At 53.4% G+C, this 26538-nt stretch overlaps 1 protein-coding gene and 2 long non-coding RNA genes across 4 annotated transcripts in view; 1 reads left to right on the top strand and 2 right to left on the bottom strand.

The window, feature by feature from the left end:
* Positions 1-26538, top strand: part of iars1 (isoleucyl-tRNA synthetase 1) — a 133064-nt gene that overhangs the window by 27958 nt on the left and 78568 nt on the right. The window contains exons 12-13 of the mRNA XM_052474583.1: positions 3990-4081; positions 13583-13681. Coding sequence (XP_052330543.1) covers positions 3990-4081; positions 13583-13681 — 191 coding nt within the window. The remainder of the gene's footprint in view (positions 1-3989; positions 4082-13582; positions 13682-26538) is intronic.
* On the bottom strand, positions 20473-22997 carry LOC127910451 (uncharacterized). Its single transcript, XR_008074946.1, has 3 exons — positions 22691-22997; positions 21507-21566; positions 20473-20572 (listed from the first exon to the last, which is right to left on the bottom strand). It is a non-coding gene; the product is annotated as an uncharacterized LOC127910451 (long non-coding RNA).
* On the bottom strand, positions 23033-25219 carry LOC127910454 (uncharacterized). Of its 2 annotated transcripts, none has more exons than XR_008074951.1 (3): positions 25185-25219; positions 23483-23506; positions 23033-23103 (listed from the first exon to the last, which is right to left on the bottom strand). It is a non-coding gene; the product is annotated as an uncharacterized LOC127910454 (long non-coding RNA). The 2 variants fall into 2 exon arrangements; XR_008074950.1 differs by lacking the exon at positions 25185-25219 and adding an exon at positions 23552-23586.

The raw sequence follows: 26538 nt of genomic DNA, 5'->3' as shown, positions 1-26538 counted from the left end.
GTCCTCTCTGATTGGTGGAATCACACCCTCAGCCGTCCTCTCTGATTGGTGGAATCACACCCTCAGCCGTCCTCTCTGATTGGTGGAATCACACCCTCAGCCGTCCTCTCTGATTGGTGGAATCACACCCTCAGCCGTCCTCTCTGATTGGTGGAATCACACCCTCAGCCGTCCTCTCTGATTGGTGGAATCACACCCTCAGCCGTCCTCTCTGATTGGTGGAATCACACCAGCCGTACTCTCTGATTGGTGGAATCACACCCTCAGCCGTACTCTCTGATTGGTGGAATCACACCCTCAGCCGTACTCTCTGATTGGTGGAATCACACCCTCAGCCGTACTCTCTGATTGGTGGAATCACCCCTCAGCCGTACTCTCTGATTGGTGGAATCACCCCTCAGCCGTACTCTCTGATTGGTGGAATCACAGCTGGTGCCATACTCTCTGATTGCCGGAATCACAGCTGGTGCCGGTCTCCCCTCAGCCGTACTCTCTGATTGGTGGAATCACACCCTCAGCCGTCCTCTCTGATTGGTGGAATCACACCCTCAGCCGTCCTCTCTGATTGGTGGAATCACACCCTCAGCCGTCCTCTCTGATTGGTGGAATCACACCCTCAGCCGTCCTCTCTGATTGGTGGAATCACACCCTCAGCCGTCCTCTCTGATTGGTGGAATCACACCCTCAGCCGTCCTCTCTGATTGGTGGAATCACACCCTCAGCCGTACTCTCTGATTGGTAGAATCACACCCTCAGCCGCCCTCTCTGATTGGTAGAATCACACCCTCAGCCGCCCTCTCTTATTGGTAGAATCACACCCTCAGCCGCCCTCTCTGATTGGTAGAATCACACCCTCAGCCGCCCTCTCTGATTGGTAGAATCACACCCTCAGCCGTCCTCTCTGATTGGTGGAATCACACCCTCAGCCGTCCTCTCTGATTGGTGGAATCACACCCTCAGCCGTACTCTCTGATTGGTGGAATCACACCCTCAGCCGTACTCTCTGATTGGTGGGATCACAGCTGGTGCCGGTCTCCCCTCAGCCGTACTCTCTGATTGGTGGAATCACACCCTCAGCCGTACTCTCTGATTGGTGGAATCACACCCTCAGCCGTCCTCTCTGATTGGTGGAATCACACCCTCAGCCGTCCTCTCTGATTGGTGGAATCACACCCTCAGCCGTCCTCTCTGATTGGTGGAATCACACCCTCAGCCGTCCTCTCTGATTGGTGGAATCACACCCTCAGCCGTCCTCTCTGATTGGTGGAATCACACCCTCAGCCGTCCTCTCTGATTGGTGGAATCACACCCTCAGCCGTCCTCTCTGATTGGTGGAATCACACCTCAGCCGTACTCTCTGATTGGTGGAATCACACCCTCAGCCGTCCTCTCTGATTGGTGGAATCACACCCTCAGCCGTCCTCTCTGATTGGTGGAATCACACCCTCAGCCGTCCTCTCTGATTGGTGGAATCACACCCTCAGCCGTACTCTCTGATTGGTGGAATCACACCCTCAGCCGTACTCTCTGATTGGTGGAATCACACCCTCAGCCGTACTCTCTGATTGGTGGAATCACAGCTGGTGCCATACTCTCTGATTGGTGGAATCACAGCTGGTGCCGGTCTCCCCTCAGCCGTACTCTCTGATTGGTGGAATCACACCCTCAGCCGTCCTCTCTGATTGGTGGAATCACACCCTCAGCCGTACTCTCTGATTGGTGGAATCACAGCTGGTGCCATACTCTCTGATTGGTGGAATCACAGCTGGTGCCGGTCTCCCCTCAGCCGTACTCTCTGATTGGTGGAATCACACCCTCAGCCGTCCTCTCTGATTGGTGGAATCACACCCTCAGCCGTCCTCTCTGATTGGTGGAATCACACCCTCAGCCGTCCTCTCTGATTGGTGAAATCACACCCTCAGCCGTCCTCTCTGATTGGTGGAATCTCAGCTGGTGCCGGTCTCCCCTCAGCCGTACTGTAGTTCGTTGGTAGCCTTGATATGACGACAAAAATAGTTTAAAAGTGGATTTTAACTAACCTTCAGTTTAAAAAAATAAAATAAAACTCACTTTTTGGAATTGGTAGTTTGACCTAATTTAGTTTTAAGAGAACACACACCATTTGATGTCATAGGTCATCTCACCGTCTGGGATTTGAACTGGCAACCCTTCGATTTACTACTGGCCTGCTTCTCTAACCTTGAGGCTCCTGCTGTGCCTTTTATGAGGAGGTTAGCACCGGGTTTAACACATCTGCCCGGCAAGGCAGGCAGGCAGGCAGCAGGGCCCTGGAATAGATATGAACCACCTGGGATTTGAACTGGCAGCCCTTCTTTTGATTGGCCCACTTCTCTAACCTGGAGTCATTTAGGGGTTAACGCATCTGAAGGACCTAGAGAGTTGATGTTGGAGGTTAAGAAACACACTACCCACACACACACACACACTGGACACACACACTGGACACACACACTGGACACACACACTGGACACACACACACACTGGACACACTGGACACACACATACACACACACACTGGACACACACACTGGACACACACACACACACACTACCCACACACACACACACTGGACACACACACACTGGACACACACACACACACACACTGGACACACACACACACACACACACACTGGACACACACACACACACACACACACACTGGACACACATACACACACACTGGACACACTGTACACACACACACTGGACACACACACACACTGGACACACACACACACACACACACACTGGACACACACACACACACACACACACACTGGACACACACACACACACACACACTGGACACACATACACACACACTGGACACACTGTACACACACACTGGACACACACACACACACACACTGGACACACACACACACACACACACTGGACACACATACACACACACTGGACACACACACACACTTGACACACACACTGTACACACACACACTGTACACACACACACACTGTACACACACACACACTGTACACACACACTGGACACACATACACTGTACACACTGGACACACACACACACACACTGGACACACACACACACACACACACACACACACACACACACACACACACACACACACACACACACACACACACACACACACACACACACACACACACACTGGATACACACACACACTGGACATACACAAACACTGGACACACACACACACACACACACACACACACACACACACACACACACACACACACACACACACACACACTGGACACACACACACAAACACTGGACACACACACACACACAAACACTGGACACACACACACACACTGGACACACACACACACACACACACACTGGACACACACGCACACACACACTGGACACACACGCACACACACACTGGACATACATACACACACACACACACACTGGACACACACAGCTGATACTGAACTGTATTCTGGGATATGTCTGTCTCCTCTCCTATCTCTCTGTCAGCTGGTACTGAACTGTATTCTGGGATATGTCTGTCTCCTCTCCTATCTCTCTGTCAGCTGGTACTGAACTGTATTCTGGGATATGTCTGTCTCCTCTCCTATCTCTCTGTCAGCTGGTACTGAACTGTATTCTGGGATATGTCTGTCTCCTCTCTGTCAGCTGGTACTGAACTGTATTCTGGGATATGTCTGTCTCCTCTCCTATCTCTCTGTCAGCTGGTACTGAACTGTATTCTGGGATATGTCTGTCTCCTCTCTGTCAGTCTGTTTGTTGTATGAGATTGACAAAATCACAGAAACTTCCCAAATTCCCAGGTTTTTCTATTTAAAAAAAAATAGTGGTTGGAGGATTCCCAGAATCAGGAAGGAGTAAGCAGGGGGGGAAATCCTTCAACTCTAATTTCCGATAAACCCGGGAAGTCGGGTGAAGTTTTCAGCCGAGCAGCAATCTCACAGGCTTTCCCTCTCCTGTAGGATGCTGACAAGAACATCATCAAATGGCTGAAGGAACGGGGTCGTCTGGTCAACAGCGGCTCTTTCAAGCATAGCTACCCTTTCTGTTGGAGGTCAGTCTTCCTTAGTAACTCGCAAGAAAACACTTCCTAGTAGGTCTGTCTGATGACCTTCCCACTGACCTCCCAGATGGGTCGAAGAGAAGATCTTCCCTCCCTCTTCTCTCCCTACTCTTCCTCTACCTCTCTCCCTTCCTCTCCTCCTCTACCTCTCCTCTCTTCCTCTCCACTACCTCTCTCTTCCTCTCCTCCTCTACCTCTCTCTTCCTCTCCACTACCTCTCTCTTCCTCTCCTCCTCTACCTCTCTCTCTTCCTCTCCTCCTCTACCTCTCTCTCTTCCTCTCCTCCTCTACCTCTCTCTTCCTCTCCTCCTCTACCTCTCTCTTCCTCTCTTCCTCTCCTCTACCTCTCTCTTCCTCTCTTCTACCTCTCTTCCTCTACCTCTCTCTTCCTCTCCTCCTCTACCTCTCTCTCTTCCTCTCTTCCTCTACCTCTCCCTCTTCCTCTCCTCCTCTACCTCTCTCTTCCTCTACCTCTCTCTTCCTCTCTTCCTCTACCTCTCTCTCTTCCTCTCCTCCTCTACCCCTCTCTTCCTCTACCTCTCTCTCTTCCTCTCTTCCTCTACCTCTCTCTCTTCCTCTCCTCCTACCTCTCCTCTCTTCCTGTCCTCTACCTCTCCTCTCTTACTCTTCTCTAACTCTCTCTTCCTCTCCTCTACCTCTCTTCCTCTCTTCCTCTCCTCCTCTTCCTCTCCTCCTCTCCCTCCTCCGCTACCTCTCCTCCTCTCCCTCTCCTCCTCTCCTCCTCTTCCTCTCCTCCTCTCCCTCTCCTCTCCTCCTCTCCCCTCTCCCTCTCCTCTCTTCCTCTCCTCCTCTCCCTCTCCTCTCCTCCTCTCCCTCTCCTCTCTTCCTCCTCCTCCTCTCCCTCTCCTCTCTTCCTCCTCCTCCTCTCCCTCTCCTCTCTTCCTCTCCTCTACCTCTCTCTCTTCCTCTCCTCCCACCTCTCTCTTCATCTCCTTCACTTCCTCTCTCTTTTCCTCTCCTCCTCTCCCTCTCCTCCTCTCCCTCTCCTCCTCTAGCTCTCCTCTCTTCCTCTCCTCCTCTTCCTCTCTCCTCTCCCTCCTCCTCTCCTCTCTCCCTCTCCTCTCTTCTCCTCTCTTCCTCTCCTCCTCTCCCTCTCCTCTCTTCCTCTCCTCCTCTCCCTCTCCTCTCTTCCTCTCTCCTCTCCCTCTCCTCTCTTCCTCTCCTCTACCTCTCTCTCTTCCTCCTCCTCCTCTCCCTCTTCTCTCTTCCTCTCCTCCTCTCCTCTCCTCTTCCCTCTCTTCCTCTCCTCCTCTCCCTCTCCCTCCGCTACCTCTCCTCCCTCCCCTCCTCTCTTCCTCTCCTCCTCTACCTCTCCTCCTCTCCCTCTCCTCCTCTTCCTCTCCTCCTCTACCTCTTCTCTTCCTGTCCTTCTCTCCCTCTCCTCCACTTCCTCTCCTCCTCTCCCTCCCTTTCTCTCCTACTCTTCCTCTACCTTTTCCTCTCCTCCTACCTTCCTCTCTTCCTCTCCTACTTCTCTTCCTCCCTCCTCTACCTCTCTCTCTTGCTCTCCTCTCTTCTCTCTCTTCCTCTCCTCCTTCTACCTCTCTCTCTTCTCTTCCTCTCCCCTCTTCCTCTCTCCTCTACCTCTCCTTCCTCTCCCTACCTCTCTTCTTCCTCTCCCTCTCCTCTCTCCTCTCCTCTTCCTCTCTCCCCCCTCCTCTCCCTCCTCCTCTCCCTCTCCTCTCTTCCTCTCCTCCTCTCCCTCTCTTCTTCCTCTCTTCTACCTCTCTCTCTTCCTCCTCTTCCTCTCCCTCTTCTCTCTTCCTCTCCTCCTTCCTCCCCTCTCCTCTTCCTCTCTTCCTCCTCCTCCTCCTCCTCTCCCTCTCCTCCTTCCTCTCCTCCACTGACCTCCCAGATGGGTGAAGAGAAGATCTTCCCTCCTCTTCTCTCCCCTCTCTTCCTCTACCTCTCTCCTTCCTCTCCTCCTCTACCTCTCCCTCTCTTCCTCTCCACTACCTCTCTCTTCCTCTCCTCTCTACCTCTCTCTTTCCTCTCCTCCTCTACCTCTCTCTTCCTCTCCACCCTCTCTCTTCCTCTCCTCCTCTCCTCTCTCTTCCTCTCCTCCTCTACCTCTCTTTCCTCTCCTCCTCTACCTCTCTCTTCTTCCTCTCCTCTACCTCTCTCTTCCTCTCTTCTACCTCTCTTCCTCTACCTCTCTCTTCCTCTCCTCCTCTACCTCTCTCTCTTCCCCTCTTCCTCTACCTCCCTCTTCCTCTCCTCCTCTACCTCTCTCTCTTCCTCTCTTCCTCTACCTCTCTCTCTTCCTCTACCTCTCTCTTCCTCTACCTCTCTCTCTTCCTCTACCTCTCTCTCTTCCTCTACCTCTCTCTCTTCCTCTCCTCCTCTACCCCTCTCTTCCCTCTTCTCTCTCTTCCTCTCCTCCTCTACCTCTCCTCTCTTCCTCTCCTCTACTCTCCCTCTCTTCCTCTCCTCTACCTCTCCTCTCTTCCTCTCCTCTACCTCTCCTCTCTTACTCTTCTCTAACTCTCTCTTCCTCTCCTCTACCTCTCTTCCTCTCCTCCTCTTCCTCTCCTCTCCCTCTCCTCCTCTTCCCTCCTCTCCCTCTCTCCTCTCCCTCTCCTCCCTCTCCCTCTCCTCTCTTCCTCTCCTCCTCTCCATCTCCTCTCTTCTCTCCTCCTCTTCCTCCTCCTCCTCTCCCTCTCCTCTCTCCTCTCCTCTACCTCTCTCTCTTCTCCTCCTCTACCTCTCTCTCTTCCTCTCCTTCACTTCCTCTCTCTTTTCCTCTCCTCCTCCCCTCCTACTCCTCTTCCTCTCCTCCTCTAGCTCTCCTCTCTTCCTCTCCTCCTCTCCCTCTCCTCTCTTCCTCTCCTCCTCTCCCTCTCTCTCTTCCTCTCCTCCTCTCCCTCTCCTCTCTTCCTCTCCTCCTACCTCTCTCTCTCCTCTCTCCTCTCCCTCTTCTCTCTTCCTCTCCTCCTCTCCCTCTCCTCTTCCTCTCCTCCTCTACCTCCCTCTCTTCCTCTCCTCCTCTTCCTCTCCTCCCGACCTGGTCCTCCCCTCTCTCCTCTCCCTCTCCTCCTCTCCTCTCCTCCTCTCCCTCTCCTCCTCTCCCTCTCCTCCTCTCCCTCTCCTCCTCCCCTCTCCTCCGCTACCTCTCCTCCTCTCCCTCTCCTCCGCTACCTCTCCTCCTCTTCCTCTCCTCCTTCTACCTCTCCTCCTCTTCCTCTCCTCCCGACCTCTTCCTCCTCTTCCTCTCTCTCTTCCCTCCTCCTTCCTCTCCTCTCTTCCTCTCCTTCCTCCTCTCCCTCTCCTCTTCCTCTCCTCCCTCTCTCCTCTCCTCTCTTCCTCTCCTCCTCTCCCTCTCCTCTCTTCCTCTCCTCTTCCCTCTCCTCTCTTCCTCTCCTCTACCTCTCTCTCTTCCTCTCCTCCACCTCTCTCTTCATCTCCTTCACTTCCTCTCTCTTTTCCTCTCCTCCTCTTCCTCTCCTCCCTCTTCCTCTCCTCCTCTAGCTCTCTCTCTTCCTCTCCTCCTCTTCCTCTCCTCCTTCTCCTCCTCTCTCCTCTCTTCCTCTCTCCTCCTCCCTCTCCTCTCTTCCTCTCCTCCTCTCCCTCTCCTCTCTCTTCCTCTCCTCTCCCTCTCCTCTCTTCCTCTCCTCCTCTCCCTCTCCTCTCTCTTCCTCTCCTCTACCTCTCTCTCTTCCTCTCCTCCTCTCCCTCTTCTCTCTTCTCTCCTCCTCTCCCTCTCCTCTTCCTCTCTTCCTCTCCTCCTCCCTCTCCTCCTACCTCTCCAATTCTCCCTCTCTTCTTTAATCTCCTCCTCTCTCTCCTCTACCTCTCTCTTTCCTCTCCTCCTCTACCTCTCCTCTCTCTTCCCTCTTCCTCTACCTTCTCCCTCTTACCTCTCTCCTCTCCTCTACCTCTCTTCCTCTCTACCTCTCTCTTCTCTTCCTCTACCTCTCTCTCTTCCTCTCCTCCTCTACCTCTCTCTCTTCCTCTCCTCCTCTACCTCTCTCTCTTCCTCTCCTCCTCTACCTCTCTCTCTTCCTCTCCTCCTCTACCTCTCTCTTCCTCTCTTCTACCTCTCTTCCTCTACCTCTCTCTTCTCTCCTCCTCTCCCTCTCCTCTCTTCCTCTCCTCCTCTCCCTCTCCTCCCGCTACCTCTCCTCCTCTCCCTCTCTCTCTTCCTCTCCTCCTCTCCCTCTCCTCTCTTCCTCTCTTCCTCTCCTCTCCCCTCTCCTCTCTTCCTCTCCCTCTCCTCTCTTCCTCTCCCTCTCCTCTCTTCCTCTCCCTCTCCTCTCTTCCTCTCCCTCTCCCTCTCTTCCTCCTCCTCCTCTCCCTCTCCTCCTTCCTCTCCTCCACTGACCTCCCAGATGGAGTCGAAGAAGATCTTCCCTCCCTCTTCTCTCCCTACTCTTCCTCTACCTCTCTCCCTTCCTCTCCTCCTCTACCTCTCCTCTCTTCCTCTCCACTACCTCTCTCTTCCTCTCCTCCTCTACCTCTCTCTTCCTCTCCTCCTCTACCTCTCTCTTCCTCTCCACTACCTCTCTCTTCCTCTCCTCCTCTACCTCTCTCTCTTCCTCTCCTCCTCTACCTCTCTCTTCCTCTCCTCCTCTACCTCTCTCTTCCTCTCCTCCTCTCTCTACCTCTCTCTTCCTCTCTCTTCTACCTCTCTTCCTCTACCTCTCTCTTCTCTCCTCCTCTACCTCTCTCTCTCCCCTCTTCCTCTACCTCCCCTCTTCCTCTCCTCTCTACCTCTCTCTCCTCTCTTCCTCTACCTCTCTCTCTTCTCTACCTCTCTCTCTTCCTCTACCTCTCTCTCTTCCTCTACCTCTCTCTCTTCCTCTACCTCTCTCTCTTCCTCTCCTCCTCTCCCCTCTCTTCCTCTACCTCTCTCTCTTCCTCTCCTCCTCTACCTCTCCTCTCTTCCTCTCCTCTACCTCTCTCTCTTCCTCTCCTCTACCTCTCCTCTCTTCTCTCCTCTACCTCTCCTCTCTTACTCTTCTCTAACTCTCTCTTCCTCTCCTCTACCCTCTCTTCCTCTCCTCTCTTCCTCTCCTCCTCTCCCTCTCCTCCAGCTACCTCTCCTCCTCTCCTCTCCTCCTCTCCCTCCTCTCCCTCTCCCTCCTCTCCCTCTCCTCTCTTCCTCTCCTCCTCTCCATCTCCTCTCTTCCTCTCCTCCTCTTCCCCTCCTCCTCTCCCTCTCCTCTCTTCCTCTCCTCTACCTCTCTCTCTTCTCTCCTCTCCTCTCTCTCTTCCTCTCCTTCACTTCCTCTCTCTTTTCCTCTCCTCCTCCCCCTCTACTCCTCTTCCTCTCCTCCTCTAGCTCTCCTCTCTTCCTCTCCTCCTCTCCCTCTCCTCTCTTCCTCTCCTCCTCTCCCTCTCCTCTCTTCCTCTCCTCCTCTCCCTCTCCTCTCTTCCTCTCCTCTACCTCTCTCTCTTCCTCTCCTCCTCTCCCTCTTCTCTCTTCCTCTCCTCCTCTCCCTCTCCTCTTCCTCTCCTCCTCTACCTCTCCTCTCTTCCTCTCCTCCTCTCCCTCTCCTCCTCTCCCTCTCCTCTCCTCTCCCTCCTCTCCCTCCTCTCCTCTCCCTCTCCTCCTCTCCCTCTCCTCCTCTCCCTCTCCTCCTCTCCCTCTCCTCCTGCTCCTCTCCTCCTCTCCCTCTCCTCCGCTACCTCTCCTCCTCTTCCTCTCCTCCGCTACCTCTCCTCCTCTTCCTCTCCTCCGCTACCTCTCCTCCTCTTCCTCTCCTCTCTTCCTCTCCTCCTCTCCCTCTCCTCTCTTCCCCCTCCTCTCTTCCTCTCCTCCACCTCTCTCTCTTCATCTCCTTCACTTCCTCTCTTTTCCTCTCCTCCTCCTCCCCTCTCCTCCTCTTCCTCTCCTCCTCTCCCTCTCCTCCTCTTCCTCTCCTCCTCTAGCTCTCCTCTCTTCCTCTCCTCCTCTAGCTCTCCTCTCTTCCTCTCCTCCTCTTCCTCCTCCTCTTCCTCCTCCTCTCCCTCTCCTCTCTTCCTCTCCTCTCTTCCTCTCCTCCTCTCCCTCTCCTCTCTTCTCTCCTCCTCTCCCTCTCCTCTCTTCCTCTCCTCCGCTACCTCTCTCTTCCTCTCCTCTCTTCCTCTCTCTCTTCCTCTCCTCCTCTCCCTCTCCTCTCTTCCTCTCTCTCTCCTCTCTCCTCTCTTCCTCTCCCTCTCCTCTCTTCCTCTCCTCTCCTCTCTTCCTCCTCCTCCTCTCCCTCTCCTCTCCCTCTCCTCTACCTCTTCTCTCTTCCTCTCCTCTCTTCCTCTCCTCCTCTCCCTCTCCTCTCTTCCTCTCCTCTCCCTCTCCTCCTCCTCTCCCTCTCCTCTTCCTCTCCTCTACCTCTCTCTCTTTCCTCTCCTCCACTACCTCTCTCTTCCTCTCCTCCTCTCCCTCTCCTCCCTCTTCCTCTCCTCCTCTACCTCTCCTCTCTTCCTCTCCTCCGCTCCTCTCCTCTCTTCCTCTCCTCCTCTCCCTCTCCTCTTTCCTCTCCTCCTCTCCCTCTCCTCTCCCTCCTCTCCCTCTCCTCTCTTCCTCCTCCTCCTCTCCCTCTCCTCTCTTCCTCTCCTCTACCTCTCTCTTCCTCTCCTCCACTACCTCTCTCTTCCTCTCCTCCTCTTCCTCTCCTCCTCTACCTCTCATCTCTTCCTCTCCTCCGCTTCCTCTCCTCCTCTCCCTCTCCTCTCTTCCTCTCCTCCTCTCCCTCTCCTCTTCCTCTCCTCCTCTCCCTCTCCTCTCTTCCTCTCCTCCTCTCCCTCTCCTCTCTTCCTCTCCTCCTCTCCTCTCTTCCTCTCCCTCTCCTCTCTCCCTCTCCTCCTCTTCCTCTCCTCCTCCCTCTCCTCCTCTCCCTCTCCTCCTCTCCTCTCTCCTCCTCTCCCTCTCCCTCTCCTCCTCTCCCTCTCTCCTCTCTTCCTCTTCCCTCTCCCTCTCCTCTCTTCCTCTCCCTCTCCTCTCTTCCTCTCCCTCTCCTCTCTTCCTCTCCCTCTCCTCTCTTTCTCCTCCTCCTCTCCCTCTCCTCTCTTCCTCTCCTCTACCTCTCTCTCTTCCTCTCCTCCACTACCTCTCTCTTCCTCTCCTCCTCTCCTCCACTACCTCTCTCTTCCTCTCCTCCTCTCTCCTCTCTTCCTCTCCTCCTCTCCTCTCTTCCTCTCCTCCTCTCCTCCGCTCCCTCTCCTCTCTTCCTCTCTTCCTCTCCTCCTCTCCCTCTCCTCTCTTCCTCTGACACTACTTTAGCTACTTTGAAGAATCTCAAATAGAAAATATATTTTGATTCGTTTAACACTTTCTTTTTTTAGGTTACGACATGATTCCATATGTGTTATTTCATAGTCTTGATGTCTTCACTATTATTATACAATGTAGAAAAATAAAAACCTTGGAATGACTACCGTAATTTCCGGACTATAAGCCGCTACTTTATTCCCACGCTTTGAACCTCGCGGTTTATCCAATGACGCGGCTAATTTATGGATTTTTCCCGCTTTCAAAAAAACTGAGCACCATCACATAATGCCGTGTTTAGTTTAAAAGCCTATTTATTTTTGTTACATGCTGTGTTTAGTTTAAAGGCTGTGTAAAGTTCATTTGTTTCAATGTACCGGTAGGCACCTGTGGCTTACCTGTGCGGCTTATTTATGTACAAAATATATTTATTTTTTTATAATTCAGTGGGTGCGGTTTATATTCAGGTGCGCTTAATAGTCCAGAAATTACGGTAGGTGTGTCCAAACTTTTGATTGGTTGTGTGTAATATATGTTTGGAATGAGTAGGCGTGTCCAAACTTTTGATTGGTTGTGTGTAATAGATGTTTGGAATGAGTAGGCGTGTCCAAACTTTTGATTGGTTGTGTGTAATAGATGTTTGGAATGAGTAGGCGTGTCCAAACTTTTGATTGGTTGCGTGTAATAGATGTTTGGAATGAGTAGGTGTGTCCAAACTTTTGATTGGTTGTGTGTAATAGATGGTTGGAATGAGTAGGTGTGTCCAAACTTTTGATTGGTTGTGTGTAATAGATGGTTGGAATGAGTAGGTGTGTCCAAACTTTTGATTGGTTGTGTGTAATATATGTTTGGAATGAGTAGGCTTGTCCAAACTTTTGATTGGTTGTGAGTCCAAACTTTTGATTGGTTGTGTGTAATATATGTTTGGAATGAGTAGGCGTGTCCAAACTTTTGATTGGTTGTGTGTAATATATGTTTGGAATGAGTAGGCGTGTCCAAACTTTTGATTGGTTGTGTGTAATATATGTTTGGAATGAGTAGGCGTGTCCAAACTTTTGATTGGTTGTGTGTAATAGATGGTTGGAATGAGTAGGTGTGTCCAAACTTTTGATTGGTTGTGTGTAATAGATGTTTGGAATGAGTAGGCGTGTCCAAACTTTTGATTGGTTGTGTGTAATATATGTTTGGAATGAGTAGGCGTGTCCAAACTTTTGATTGGTTGTGTGTAATATATGTTTGGAATGAGTAGGCGTGTCCAAACTTTTGATTGGTTGTGTGTAATATGTTTGGAATGAGTAGGCGTGTCCAAACTTTTGATTGGTTGTGTGTAATATATGTTTGGAATGAGTAGGCGTGTCCAAACTTTTGATTGGTTGTGTGTAATAGATGTTTGGAATGAGTAGGCGTGTCCAAACTTTTGATTGGTTGTGTGTAATATATGTTTGGAATGAGTAGGCGTGTCCAAACGTTTGATTGGTTGTGTGTAATATATGTTTGGAATGAGTAGGCGTGTCCAAACGTTTGATTGGTTGTGTGTAATATATGTTTGGAATGAGTAGGCGTGTCCAAACGTTTGATTGGTTGTGTGTAATATATGTTTGGAATGAGTAGGCGTGTCCAAACTTTTGATTGGTTGTGTGTAATATATGTTTGGAATGAGTAGGCATGTCCAAACGTTTGATTGGTTGTGTGTAATAGATGTTTGGAATGAGTAGGCGTGTCCAAACTTTTGATTGGTTGTGTGTAATAGATGTTTGGAATGAGTAGGCGTGTCCAAACTTTTGATTGGTTGTGTGTAATAGATGTTTGGAATGAGTAGGCGTGTCCAAACGTTTGATTGGTTGTGTGTAATAGATGTTTGGAATGAGTAGGCGTGTCCAAACGTTTGATTGGTTGTGTAATAGATTTTTGGAATGAGTAGGCGTGTCCAAACTTTTGATTGGTTGTGTGTAATATATGTTTGGAATGAGTAGGCGTGTCCAAGCTTTTGATTGGTTGTGTGTAATAGATGTTTGGAATGAGTAGGCGTGTCCAAACGTTTGATTGGTTGTGTGTAATAGATGTTTGGAATGAGTAGGCGTGTCCAAACGTTTGATTGGTTGTGTGTAATATATGTTTGGAATGAGTAGGCGTGTCCAAACGTTTGATTGGTTGTGTGTAATATATGTTTGGAATGAGTAGGCGTGTCCAAACGTTTGATTGGTTGTGTGTAATAGATGTTTGGAATGAGTAGGCGTGTCCAAACGTTTGATTGGTTGTGTGTAATATATGTTTGTATCCTACAGATCTGACACTCCTCTGATCTACAAGGCTGTTCCCAGCTGGTTTATTCGGGTCGAACACATGGTGGAGAAGCTGCTGGCAAACAATGACAAATGCTACTGGTAAAGACCCGTTACAAGACCTAATATCCTCATTACTTCTGTCCTACCGTACAGTCAGGTCCTACTGCTAAGACCTGCTATCTACTGTATATTACCATGCAGAGACAGTCAGGTCCTACTGCTAAGACCTGCTATCTACTGTATATTACCATGCAGAGACAGTCAGGTCCTACTGCTAAGACCTGCTATCTACTGTATATTACCATGCAGAGACAGTCAGGTCCTACTGCTAAGACCTGCTATCTACTGTATATTACCATGCAGAGACAGTCAGGTCCTACTGCTAAGACCTGCTATCTACTGTATATTACCATGCAGACAGTCAGGTCCTACTGCTAAGACCTGCTATCTACTGTATATTACCATGCAGAGACAGTCAGGTCCTACTGCTAAGACCTGCTATCTACTGTATATTACCATGCAGAGACAGTCAGGTCCTACTGCTAAGACCTGCTATCTACTGTATATTACCATGCAGAGACAGTCAGGTCCTACTGCTAAGACCTGCTATCTACTGTATATTACCATGCAGAGACAGTCAGGTCCTACTGCTAAGACCTGCTATCTACTATATATTACCATGCAGAGACAGTCAGGTCCTACTGCTAAGACCTGCTATCTACTGTATATTACCATGCAGAGACAGTCAAGTCCTACTGCTAAGACCTGCTATCTACTGCATATTACCATGCAGAGACAGTCAGGTCCTACTGCTAAGACCTGCTATCTACTGCATATTACCATGCAGAGACAGTCAGGTCCTACTGCTAAGACCTGCTATCTACTGCATATTACCATGCAGAGACAGTCAAGTCCTACTGCTAAGACCTGCTATCTACTGCATATTACCATGCAGAGACAGTCAGGTCCTACTGCTAAGACCTGCTATCTACTGTATATTACCATGCAGAGACAGTCAGGTCCTACTGCTAAGACCTGCTATCTACTGCATATTACCATGCAGAGACAGTCAAGTCCTACTGCTAAGACCTGCTATCTACTGCATATTACCATGCAGAGACAGTCAGGTCCTACTGCTAAGACCTGCTATCTACTGTATATTACCATGCAGAGACAGTCAGGTCCTACTGCTAAGACCTGCTATCTACTGCATATTACCATGCAGAGACAGTCAAGTCCTACTGCTAAGACCTGCTATCTACTATATATTACCATGCAGAGACAGTCAGGTCCTACTGCTAAGACCTGCAATCTACTGCATATTACCATGCAGAGACAGTCAGGTCCTACTGCTAAGACCTGCTATCTACTGTATATTACCATGCAGAGACAGTCAGGTCCTACTGCTAAGACCTGCTATCTACTGTATATTACCATGCAGAGACAGTCAGGTCCTACTGCTAAGACCTGCTATCTACTGTATATTACCATGCAGACAGTCAGGTCCTACTGCTAAGACCTGCTATCTACTGCATATTACCATGCAGAGACAGTCAGGTCCTACTGCTAAGACCTGCTATCTACTGCATATTACCATGCAGAGACAGTCAGGTCCTACTGCTAAGACCTGCTATCTACTGTATATTACCATGCAGAGACAGTCAAGTCCTACTGCTAAGACCTGCTATCTACTGTATATTACCATGCAGAGACAGTCAGGTCCTACTGCTAAGACCTGCTATCTACTGTATATTACCATGCAGAGACAGTCAGGACCTACTGCTAAGACCTGCTATCTACTGCATATTACCATGCAGAGACAGTCAGGTCCTACTGCTAAGACCTGCTATCTACTATATATTACCATGCAGAGACAGTCAGGTCCTACTGCTAAGACCTGCTATCTACTGTATATTACCATGCAGAGACAGTCAGGTCCTACTGCTATCTACTGTATATTACCATGCAGAGACAGTCAGGTCCTACTGCTATCTACTGCATATAGCCGACCTATATGAGACGAGCACTGTCATGCCAAACCCTCCCCTCCATCTACACTGTCATGCCAAACCCCTCCCCCTCCATCTACACTGTCATGCCAAACCCCTCCCCCTCCATCTACACTGTCATGCCAAACCCCTCCCCCTCCATCTACACTGTCATGCCAAACCCCTCCCCCTCCATCTACACTGTCATGCCAAACCCCTCCCCCTCCATCTACACTGTCATGCCAAACCCCTCCCCCTCCATCTACACTGTCATGCCAAACCCCTCCCCCTCCATCTACACTGTCATGCCAAACCCCTCCCCTCCATCTCCACTGTCATGCCAAACCCCACCCCTCCATCGACACTGTCATGCCAAACCCCTCCATCTCCACTGTCATGCCAAACCCCTCCCCTCCATCTACACTGTCATGCCAAACCCCTCCCCCTCCATCTACACTGTCATGCCAAACCCCTCCCCCTCCATCTACACTGTCATGCCAAACCCCTCCCCTCCATCTACACTGTCATGCCAAACCCCTCCCCTCCATCTCCACTGTCATGCCAAACCCCTCCCCCTCCATCTACACTGTCATGCCAAACCCCTCCGTCTCCGTCTACACTGTCATGCCAAACCCCTCCATCTCCACTGTCATGCCAAACCCCTCCATCTACACTGTCATGCCAAACCCCTCCATCTACACTGTCATGCCAAACCCCACCCCTCCATCTACACTGTCATGCCAAACCCCTCCCCTCCATCTACACTGTCATGCCAAACCCCCATCTACACTGTCATGCCAAACCCCTCCATCTACACTGTCATGCCAAACCCCTCCGTCTCCACTGTCATGCCAAACTCCTCCCCTCCATCTCCACTGTCATGCCAAACCCCTCCATCTACACTGTCATGCCAAACCCCTCCATCTACACTGTCATGCCAAACCCCTCCCCTCCATCTACACTGTCATGCCAAACCCCTCCCCTCCATCTACACTGTCATGCCAAACCCCTCCATCTACACTGTCATGCCAAACCCCTCCATCTACACTGTCATGCCAAACCCCTCCATCTACACTGTCATGCCAAACCCCTCCCCTCCATCTACACTGTCATGCCAAACCCCTCCCCTCCATCTACATTGTCATGCCAAACCCCTCCATCTACACTGTCATGCCAAACCCCTCCCCTCCATCTACACTGTCATGTCAAACCCCTCCCCATCTACACTGTCATGCCAAACCCTCCATCTACACTGTCATGCCAAACCCCTCCATCTCCACTGTCATGCCAAACCCTCCATCTCCACTGTCATGCCAAACCCCTCCATCTACACTGTCATGCCAAACCCTCCATCTACACTGTCATGCCAAACCCCTCCATCTACACTGTCATGCCAAACCCCTCCATCTACACTGTCATGCCAAACCCCTCCATCTACACTGTCATGCCAAACCCCTCCATCTACACTGTCATGCCAAAACCCTCCATCTACACTGTCATGCCAAACCCTCCATCTACACTGTCATGCCAAACCCCTCCATCTACACTGTCATGCCAAACCCCTCCGTCTACACTGTCATGCCAAACCCCTCCCCTCCATCTCCACTGTCATGCCAAACCCCTCCATCTACACTGTCATGCCAAACCCCTCCATCTACACTGTCATGCCAAACCCCTCCCCTCCATCTCCACTGTCATGCCAAACCCCTCCATCTACACTGTCATGCCAAACCCCTCCATCTACACTGTCATGCCAAACCCCTCCCCTCCATCTCCACTGTCATGCCAAACCCCTCCATCTACACTGTCATGCCAAACCCCCATCTACACTGTCATGCCAAACCCCCCCATCTACACTGTCATGCCAAACCCCTCCATCTCCACTGTCATGCCAAACCCTCCATCTACACTGTCATGCCAAACCCCTCCATCTACACTGTCATGCCAAACCCCTCCATCTACACTGTCATGCCAAACCCCTCCATCTACACTGTCATGCCAAACCCCTCCATCTACACTGTCATGCCAAACCCCTCCATCTACACTGTCATGCCAAACCCCTCCATCTACACTGTCATGCCAAACCCCTCCATCTACACTGTCATGCCAAACCCCTCCATCTACACTGTCATGCCAAACCCCTCCATCGTCATGCCAAACCCCTCCATCGTCATGCCAAACCCCTCCATCTACACTGTCATGCCAAACCCCTCCGTCTACACTGTCATGCCAAACCCCTCCGTCTACACTGTCATGCCAAACCCCTCCGTCTACACTGTCATGCCAAACCCCTCCGTCTACACTGTCATGCCAAACCCCTCCGTCTACACTGTCATGCCAAACCCCTCCCCCTCCATCTCCACTGTCATGCCAAACCCCTCCATCTCCACTGTCATGCCAAACCCCCATCTACACTGTCATGCCAAACCCCCCATCTACACTGTCATGCCAAACCCCTCCATCTACACTGTCATGCCAAACCCTCCATCTCCACTGTCATGCCCAAACCCTCCATCTACACTGTCATGCCCCTCCCCTCCACCCCTCCCCTCCATCTCCACTGTCATGCCAAACCCCTCCATCTCCACTGTCATGCCAAACCCCTCCATCTCCACTGTCATGCCAAACCCCTCCATCTCCACTGTCATGCCAAACCCCTCCATCTACACTGTCATGCCAAACCCCTCCATCTACACTGTCATGCCAAACCCCTCCGTCTCCACTGTCATGCCAAACCCCTCCCCTCCATCTCCACTGTCATGCCAAACCCCTCCCCTCCATCTCCACTGTCATGCCAAACCCCTCCGTCTACACTGTCATGCCAAACCCTCCATCTACACTGTCATGCCAAACCCCTCCATCTACACTGTCATGCCAAACCCCTCCCCTCCATCTACACTGTCATGCCAAACCCCTCCCCTCCATCTACACTGTCATGCCAAACCCCTCCATCTACACTGTCATGCCAAACCCTCCCCCTCCATCTACCTGTCATCCCCCCTCCATCTACACTGTCATGCCAAACCCCTCCATCTACACTGTCATGCCAAACCCCTCCATCTACACTGTCATGCCAAACCCCTCCATCTACACTGTCATGCCAAACCCCTCCATCTCCACTGTCATGCCAAACCCCTCCATCTACACTGTCTAGGTTTAACCTGGGCCTGGTCAACAGTAGTGCACTAGGTTTAACATGGGCCTGGTCAACAGTAGTGCACTAGGTTTAACATGGGCCTGGTCAACAGTAGTGCACTAGGTTTAACCTGGGCCTGGTCAACAGTAGTGCACTAGGTTTAACCTGGGCCTGGTCAACAGTAGTGCACTAGGTTTAACCTGGGCCTGGTCAACAGTAGTGCACTAGGTTTAACCTGGGCCTGGTCAACAGTAGTGCACTAGGTTTAACATGGGCCTGGTCAACAGTAGTGCACTAGGTTTAACATGGGCCTGGTTAACAGTAGTGCACTAGGTTTAACATGGGCCTGGTGGTCAACAGTAGTGCACTAGGTTTAACCTGGGCCTGGTCAAGTAGTGCAGTAGTGCACTAGGTTTAACATGGGCCTGGTCAACAGTAGTGCACTAGGTTTAACCTGGGCCTGGTCAACAGTAGTGCACTAGGTTTAACCTGGGCCTGGTCAACAGTAGTGCACTAGGTTTAACCTGGGCCTGGTCAACAGTAGTGCACTATACAGGGAATAGTGTACCATTTGGGACTCACACAAGGATAAAGGAGAGAAGATACCTGGACGGGGAAGGGGAAGTTTTTTTTAACCTTGAAGAAAAAAATGCATCTCTGTTTATTTAGAAAATGATCTAGAGGCCAGCTGGATATAGTCAATGCTACTGTGTGCTAGTTTCTGTCTGAGTTGTTTTACATATTAGAAAGACTAACTTTATATTTAATCACTGAGATTACGTTAGGTCATAAGTGTTAATGAGTCCTTGGTCCCAATTCTCCAGTCCTTTTTTTCCCTGACGTGTGCACTACCCCACACGGATTTAAAAGCATATGATTGGGACACAAGGGGATTGTCAGTTGTGTTACTTGTCAGGATGTCGGCCATTTTGTGTCATGGCAAATGTAGTTCAGTGAAATGGAGTCAGTCCCATCCCATTTCTTTGTCGCTCTTTTTGGGCATTTTCTACTGTGAACCGTTAGTTCATAGTACAGAACGGCAATGGCAGGAATGAGACCCAAAGATACAGACCGAGAAGACATGAGACCATAGTAACATCTTCATGGGATTTCCAGACGTTTCTGTTGGCCTTTTTTTGGTTGAGTTCAGGCCAGTCTGCTCCCCAGGTGAAAGATGACCTCACCAGTTCAGATCAGACCAGATCAGACCAGTTCAGCCAACTAGAGATATCTAATAGATGATCAGACCAGTTCAGACCAGTTCAAGACCAGACCAGTTCAGACCAGACCAGTTCAGACCAGACCAGTTCAGACCAGACCAGTTCAGACCAGACCAGTTCAGATCAGACCAGTTCAGTCAGACCAGTTCAGCCAACTAGAGATATCTAATAGAGGATCAGAGCAGTTCAGATCAGACCAGACCAGTTCAGACCAGACTAGTTTAGACCAGACCAGTTCAAGACCAGACCAGACCAGTCCAAGACCAGACCAGACCAGACCAGTTCAGTCCAGACCAGTTCAGCCAACTAGAGATATCTAATAGAGGCCAGATGGATGAAGACATGCTGTTGCCTGCTAGTTTCAGTGGTAGTCTTTCCAGTTCTGGCTCTTCTGTTAAATCACTGAAATTATGTTGAGTCTTCCCCTCCCTGGCTGACAGACTTGTTCAGTTATATTACATAAGGCAGTCTGTCTAGAGACATTTTTATTTTCTCTTTCTGATACAGGATAACCACGTCTCCCCGGTCTGTCTAGACCTCGTCTCCCCCGGTCTGTCTGGTCCTCGTCTGTCTGGTCCTCGTCTGTCTGGTCCTCGTCTGTCTGGTCCTCGTCTGTCTGGACCTCGTCTCCCCGGTCTGTCTGGACCTCGTCTGTCTAGACCTCGTCTCCCCGGTCTGTCTGGTCCTCGTCTGTCTGGACCTCGTCTGTCTAGACCTCGTCTCCCGGTCTGTCTAGACCCCGTCTCCCGGTCTGTCTAGACCCCGTCTCCCCGGTCTGTCTAGACCTCGTCTCCCCCCGTCTGTCTAGACCTCGTCTCCCCCAGTCTGTCTAGACCTCGTCTCCCCGGTCTGTCTGGACCTCGTCTGTCTGGACCTCGTCTGTCCCTCGTCTGTCTGGACCTCGTCTCCCGGTCTGTCTGGACCTCGTCTGTCTGGACCTCGTCTCCCGGTCTGTCTGGACCTCGTCTCCCCGTCTGTCTAGACCTCGTCTGTCTGGACCTCGTCTCCCGGTCTGTCTGGACCTCGTCTCCCGTCTGGACCTCGTCTCCCCGGTCTGTCTAGACCTCGTCTCCCCGGTCTGTCTGGACCTCGTCTGTCTGGACCTCGTCTCCCCTGTCTGTCTGGACCTTGTCTGTCTGGACCTCGTCTTCCTGGTCCTCCTCTCCCCGGTCTGTCTGGACCTCGTCTCCCCGGTCTGTCTGGACCTCGTCTCCCGTCTGTCTGGACCTCGTCTCCCGGTCTGTCTAGACCTCGTCTCCCGTCTGTCTAGACCTCGTCTCCCCGGTCTGTCTAGACCTCGTCTCCCCGTCTGTCTAGACCTCGTCTCCCGGTCTGTCTGGACCTCGTCTCCCGGTGTCTGTCTGTCTGGACCTCGTCTGTCTGGACCTCGTCTGTCTGGACCTCGTCTCCCCGGTCTGTCTGGACCTCGTCTGTCTGGACCTCGTCTCCCCGGTCTGTCTGGACCTCGTCTGTCTGGACCTCGTCTCCCGGTCTGTCTGGACCTCGTCTGTCTGGACCTCGTCTCCCCGGTCTGTCTGGACCTCGTCTGTCTGGACCTCGTCTCCCCGGTCTGTCTGGACCTCGTCTGTCTGGACCTCGTCTGTCTGGACCTCGTCTGTCTGGACCTCGTCTGTCTGGACCTCGTCTCCCCGGTCTGTCTGGACCTCGTCTGTCTCGACCTCGTCTCCCCGGTCTGTCTGGACCTCGTCTCCCCGGTCTGTCTGGACCTCGTCTCCCCGGTCTGTCTGGACCTCGTCTGTCTGGACCTCGTCTGTCTGGACCTTGTCTGTCTGGACCTCGTCTGTCTGGACCTTGTCTGTCTGGACCTCGTCTCCCCGGTCTGTCTGGACCTCGTCTCCCCGGTCTGTCTGGACCTCGTCTGTCTGGACCTCGTCTGTCTGGACGTCTCCCGGTCTGTCTGGACCTCGTCTCCCGGTCTGTCTGGACCTCGTCTCCCCGGTCTGTCTGGACCTCGTCTGTCTGGACCTCGTCTCCCCGGTCTGTCTAGACCTCGTCTCCCCGGTCTGTCTGGACCTCGTCTCCCCGGTCTGTCTGGACCTCGTCTCCCCGGTCTGTCTAGACCTCGTCTCCCCGGTCTGTCTAGACCTCGTCTCCCCGGTCTGTCTAGACCTCGTCTGTCTGGACCTCGTCTCCCCGGTCTGTCTGGACCTCGTCTGTCTGGTCCTCGTCTGTCTGGACCTCGTCTGTCTGGACCTCGTCTCCCCGGTCTGTCTGGACCTCGTCTGTCTGGACCTCGTCTGTCTGGACCTCGTCTGCCCGGTCTGTCTGGACCTCGTCTCCCCGGTCTGTCTAGACCTCGTCTCCCCGGTCTGTCTGGACCTCGTCTCCCCGGTCTGTCTGGACCTCGTCTCCCGGTCTGTCTGGACCTCGTCTCCCCGTCTGTCTAGACCTCGTCTCCCGGTCTGTCTTGACCTCGTCTCCCCGTCTGGACCTCGTCTCCCCGGTCTGTCTGGACCTCGTCTCCCCCGGTCTGTCTGGACCTCGTCTGTCTGGACCTCGTCTCCCCGGTCTGGACCTCGTCTGTCTGGGACCTCGTCTCCCGGTCTGTCTGGACCTCGTCTCCCGTCTGGGACCTGTCTCCCCTGTCTGTCTGGACCTCGTCTGTCTGGACCTCGTCTCCCCGGTCTGTCTGGACCTCGTCTGTCTGGACCTCGTCTGTCTGGACCTCGTCTGTCTGGACCTCGTCTCCCCGGTCTGTCTGGACCTCGTCTGTCTGGACCTCGTCTCCCTGGTCTGTCTGGACCTCGTCTGTCTGGACCTCGTCTGTCTGGACCTCGTCTCCCCGGTCTGTCTGGACCTCGTCTGTCTGGACCTCGTCTGTCTGGACCTCGTCTCCCCGGTCTGTCTGGACCTCGTCTCCCCGGTCTGTCTGGACCTCGTCTCTCCGGTCTGTCTGGACCTCGTCTGTCTGGACCTCGTCTGTCTGGACCTCGTCTCTCCGGTCTGTCTGGACCTCGTCTCCCCGGTCTGTCTGGACCTCGTCTCCCCGGTCTGTCTGGACCTCGTCTCCCCGGTCTGTCTGGACCTCGTCTCCCCGGTCTGTCTGGACCTCGTCTCCCGGTCTGTCTGGACCTCGTCTGTCTGGACCTCGTCTGTCTGGACCTCGTCTCCCCGGTCTGTCTGGACCTCGTCTGTCTGGACCTCGTCTGTCTGGACCTCGTCTGTCTGGACCTCGTCTGTCTGGACCTCGTCTGTCTGGACCTCGTCTGTCTGGACCTCGTCTCCCCGGTCTGTCTGGACCTCGTCTGTCTGGACCTCTGTCTGTCTGGACCTCGTCTCCCCGGTCTGTCTGACCTCGTCTCCCGGTCTGTCTGGACCTCGTCTCTGGACCTCGTCTGTCTGGACCTCGTCTGTCTGGACCTCGTCTGTCTAGACCTCGTCTCCCCCGGTCTGTCTGGTCCTCGTCTGTTTGGTCCTCGTCTGTCTGGACCTCGTCTCCCCGGTCTGTCTGGACTCCCGTCTGTCTGGACCTCGTCTCCCTGGACCTCGTCTGGACTCTCGTCTGTCTGGACCTCGTCTCCCGGTCTGTCTAGACCTCGTCTCCCCGGTCTGTCTGGACCTCGTCTCCCCGGTCTGTCTGGACCCTCTCCCCGTCTGTCTGGACCTCGTCTCCCCGGTCTGTCTAGACCTCGTCTCCCCGGTCTGTCTGGACCTCGTCTCCCCGTCTGACCTAGACCTCGTCTCCCGGTCTGTCTAGACCTCGTCTCCCCCGTCTGTCTAGACCTCGTCTCCCCGGTCTGTCTGGACCTCGTCTCCCGGTCTGTCTGGACCTCGTCTCCCGGTCTGTCTGGACCCGTCTCCCGGTCTGTCTGGACCTCGTCTCCCCGTCTGGACCTCGTCTCCCCGGTCTGTCTAGACCTCGTCTCCCGGTCTGTCTGGACCTCGTCTCCCTCGGTCTGTCTGGACCTCGTCTGTCTGGACCTCGTCTCCCCGGTCTGTCTGGACCTCGTCTGTCTAGACCTCGTCTCCCGGTCTGTCTGGACCTTGTCTCCCCGGTCTGTCTCCTCGTCTGGTCTGGACCTCGTCTCCCGGTCTGTCTGGACCTCGTCTCCCGGTCTGGACCTCGTCTCCCAGGTCTGTCTGGACCTCGTCTCCCACGTCTGGACCTCGTCTGTCTGGACCTCGTCTCCCCCCGTTTGTGGACCTTGTCTGTCTGGACCTCTCCCATTTGGGGCTAGACCTCGTCTCCCGGTCTGTCTAGACCTCGTCTCCCGGTCTGTCTAGACCTCGTCTCCCCGGTCTTATCTGACCTGATTCCCATCTGTCTGACCTCGTCTCCCCGGTCTGTCGGGGACCTCGTCTGTCTGGACCTCGTCTGTCTGGACCTCGTCTCCCGGTCTGTCTGGACCTCGTCTGTCTGGACCTCGTCTCCCGGTCTGTCTGGACCTCGTCTGTTTGGACTCGTCTCCCGGTCTGTCTAGATCTCATCTGTCTCCCTCGTCTCCCCGGTCTGTCTGGACCTCCTGTTTGGACCTCGTCTCCCGGTCTGTCTGGATCTCGTCTGTCTAGACCTCGTCTCCCGGTCTGTCTGGACCTCGTCTGTCTAGACCTCGTCTGTCTGGACCTCTCTGTCTGGACCTCGTCTGTCCCTCCTCCCCGGTCTGTGTGGACCTCTCTGTCTAGACCTCGTCTCCCGGTCTGTCTGGACCCTCTCCCCTGTCTGGACCTCGTCTCCCTCTGTCTGGTCCTCTCTGTCTGGTCCTCGTCTGTCTGGTCCTCGTCTGTCTGGTCCTCGTCTGTCTGGTCCTCGTCTCCTGTCTGGACCTCGTCTCTGGACCTCGTCTGTCTGGACCTCGTCTCCCCGGTCTGTCTGGACCTCGTCTCCCTCTGTCTGGACCTCGTCTCCCGGTCTGTCTGGACATCGTCTGTTTGGACCTCGTCTCCCCGGTCTGTCTCCTCGTCTCCCCGGTCTGTCTAGACCTCGTCTCCCCGGTCTGTCTGGACCTCGTCTCCCCGGTCTGTCTGGACCTCGTCTCCCCGGTCTGTCTCCTCGTCTCCCCGGTCTGTCTAGATCTCGTCTGTCTGGACCTCGTCTCCCCGGTCTGTCTGGACCTCGTCTGTCTACACCTCGTCTGTCTGGTCCTCGTCTGTCTGGACCTCGTCTCCCTCTGTCTGGACCTCGTCTGTCTGGACCTCGTCTGTCTCCTCGTCTCCCGGTCTGTCTGGACCTCGTCTCCCTCGGTCTGTCTGGACCTCGTCTCCCCGTCTGAGAGGGACCTCGTCTCCCCCTGTCTGACCTCGTCTCCCCGGTCTGTCTAGACCTCGTCTCCCCCTCTGTCTGGGGATCGCTCCCCGGTCTGTCTGGACCTCGTCTCCCGGTCTGTCTGATTCGTCTCCCCGGTCTGTCTGGACCTCGTCTCCCGGTCTGTCTGACCTCGTCTGAGGTCTGTCTGACCTCGTCTCCCACGGTCTGTCTAGACCTCGTCTGTCTCCCACTGTCTGGACCTCGCTCCCACTGTCTGACCTCGTCTCCCGGTCTGGGACCTCGTTAACCATCTGTCTGACCTCGTCTCCCCAGTTTGTGAAGTCTCCCGGTCTGTCTGGACCTCGTCTCCCCGGTCTGTCTGGACAGAGTCTGTCTGGACCTCGTTCTGGACCTCGTCTGTCTGGACCTCGTCTGTCTGGACCTCGTCTGACTGGACCATCGTCTTTCTGGACCTCGTCTCCCGGTCTGTCTGGACCTCGTCTCCCCGGTCTGTCTGGACCTAATTCCCCGGTCTAAATGGACAAATCACTGTCTGGACCTCGTCTGTCTGGACCTCTCTCTCCCTGTCTGGACCTCGTTTTCTGGACCTGTCTGTCAATGGCCTCGTCTCTCCGGTCTGTCTGGACCTCGTCTCTTCTGTCTGGACCTGGGGAATGGATGTCTGTCTGGACCTCGTCTCTCCGTCTTCTGGACCTCGTCTCTCTGTCTGTCTGGCCTCGAAACACCGTCTGTCTTTACCTGTCTCTCCGGTCTGTCTGGTTCTATGGTCTGTCTGGACCTCGTCTCTCCGAAATGTCTGGACCTCGTCTGTCTGACCTTTCTCCCGGTCTGTCTGACCTCGTCAAACAGGTCTGTCTGGACCTCGTCTGTCTGGACCTCGTCTGTCTGGACCTCGTCTGTCTGGACCTCGTCTGTCTGGACCTGGTCTGTCTGGACCTCGTCTGTCTGACCTCGTCTCCCCGGTCTGTCTGGACCTCGTCTGAAAGGACCTCGGAGGTCTGGACCTCGTCTCCCCCGGAGGTCTCGACCTCGTCTCCCCGGGTCTGTCTCGACCTCTGAGGGGTCTGTCTGGACCTCGTCTGTCTGGACCTCGTCTGTCTGGACCTCGTCTCCCGGTCTGGAGACCTCGGAGAGGTCTGTCTGACCTCGGAGGGTCTGTCTGGACCTCGTCTGTCTGGACCTGGGGAGGGTCTGTCTCCAGAGTCTCCCGGTCTGTGGGACCTTGTCTGTCTCCATGGATCTCCCCTGGTGGAGGTCTGGAGATGGATGGAGTCTGGAGGACCAGAGATGGACCTCGGAGAGTCTGGACCTGTCTCACCTGTCTGTCTGGACCTGGAGAGGTCTGTCTGGATGGAGGGAGTCTGTCTGGACCTCGTCTCACCTGT

Source organism: Oncorhynchus keta, chromosome 21 (assembly GCF_023373465.1).
Source record: "Oncorhynchus keta strain PuntledgeMale-10-30-2019 chromosome 21, Oket_V2, whole genome shotgun sequence".
Lineage (NCBI taxonomy): Eukaryota > Metazoa > Chordata > Actinopteri > Salmoniformes > Salmonidae > Oncorhynchus > Oncorhynchus keta.
The sequence above is the reverse complement of the archived record's forward strand: the minus strand, read 5'-3'. Positions and strand labels throughout refer to the sequence as shown.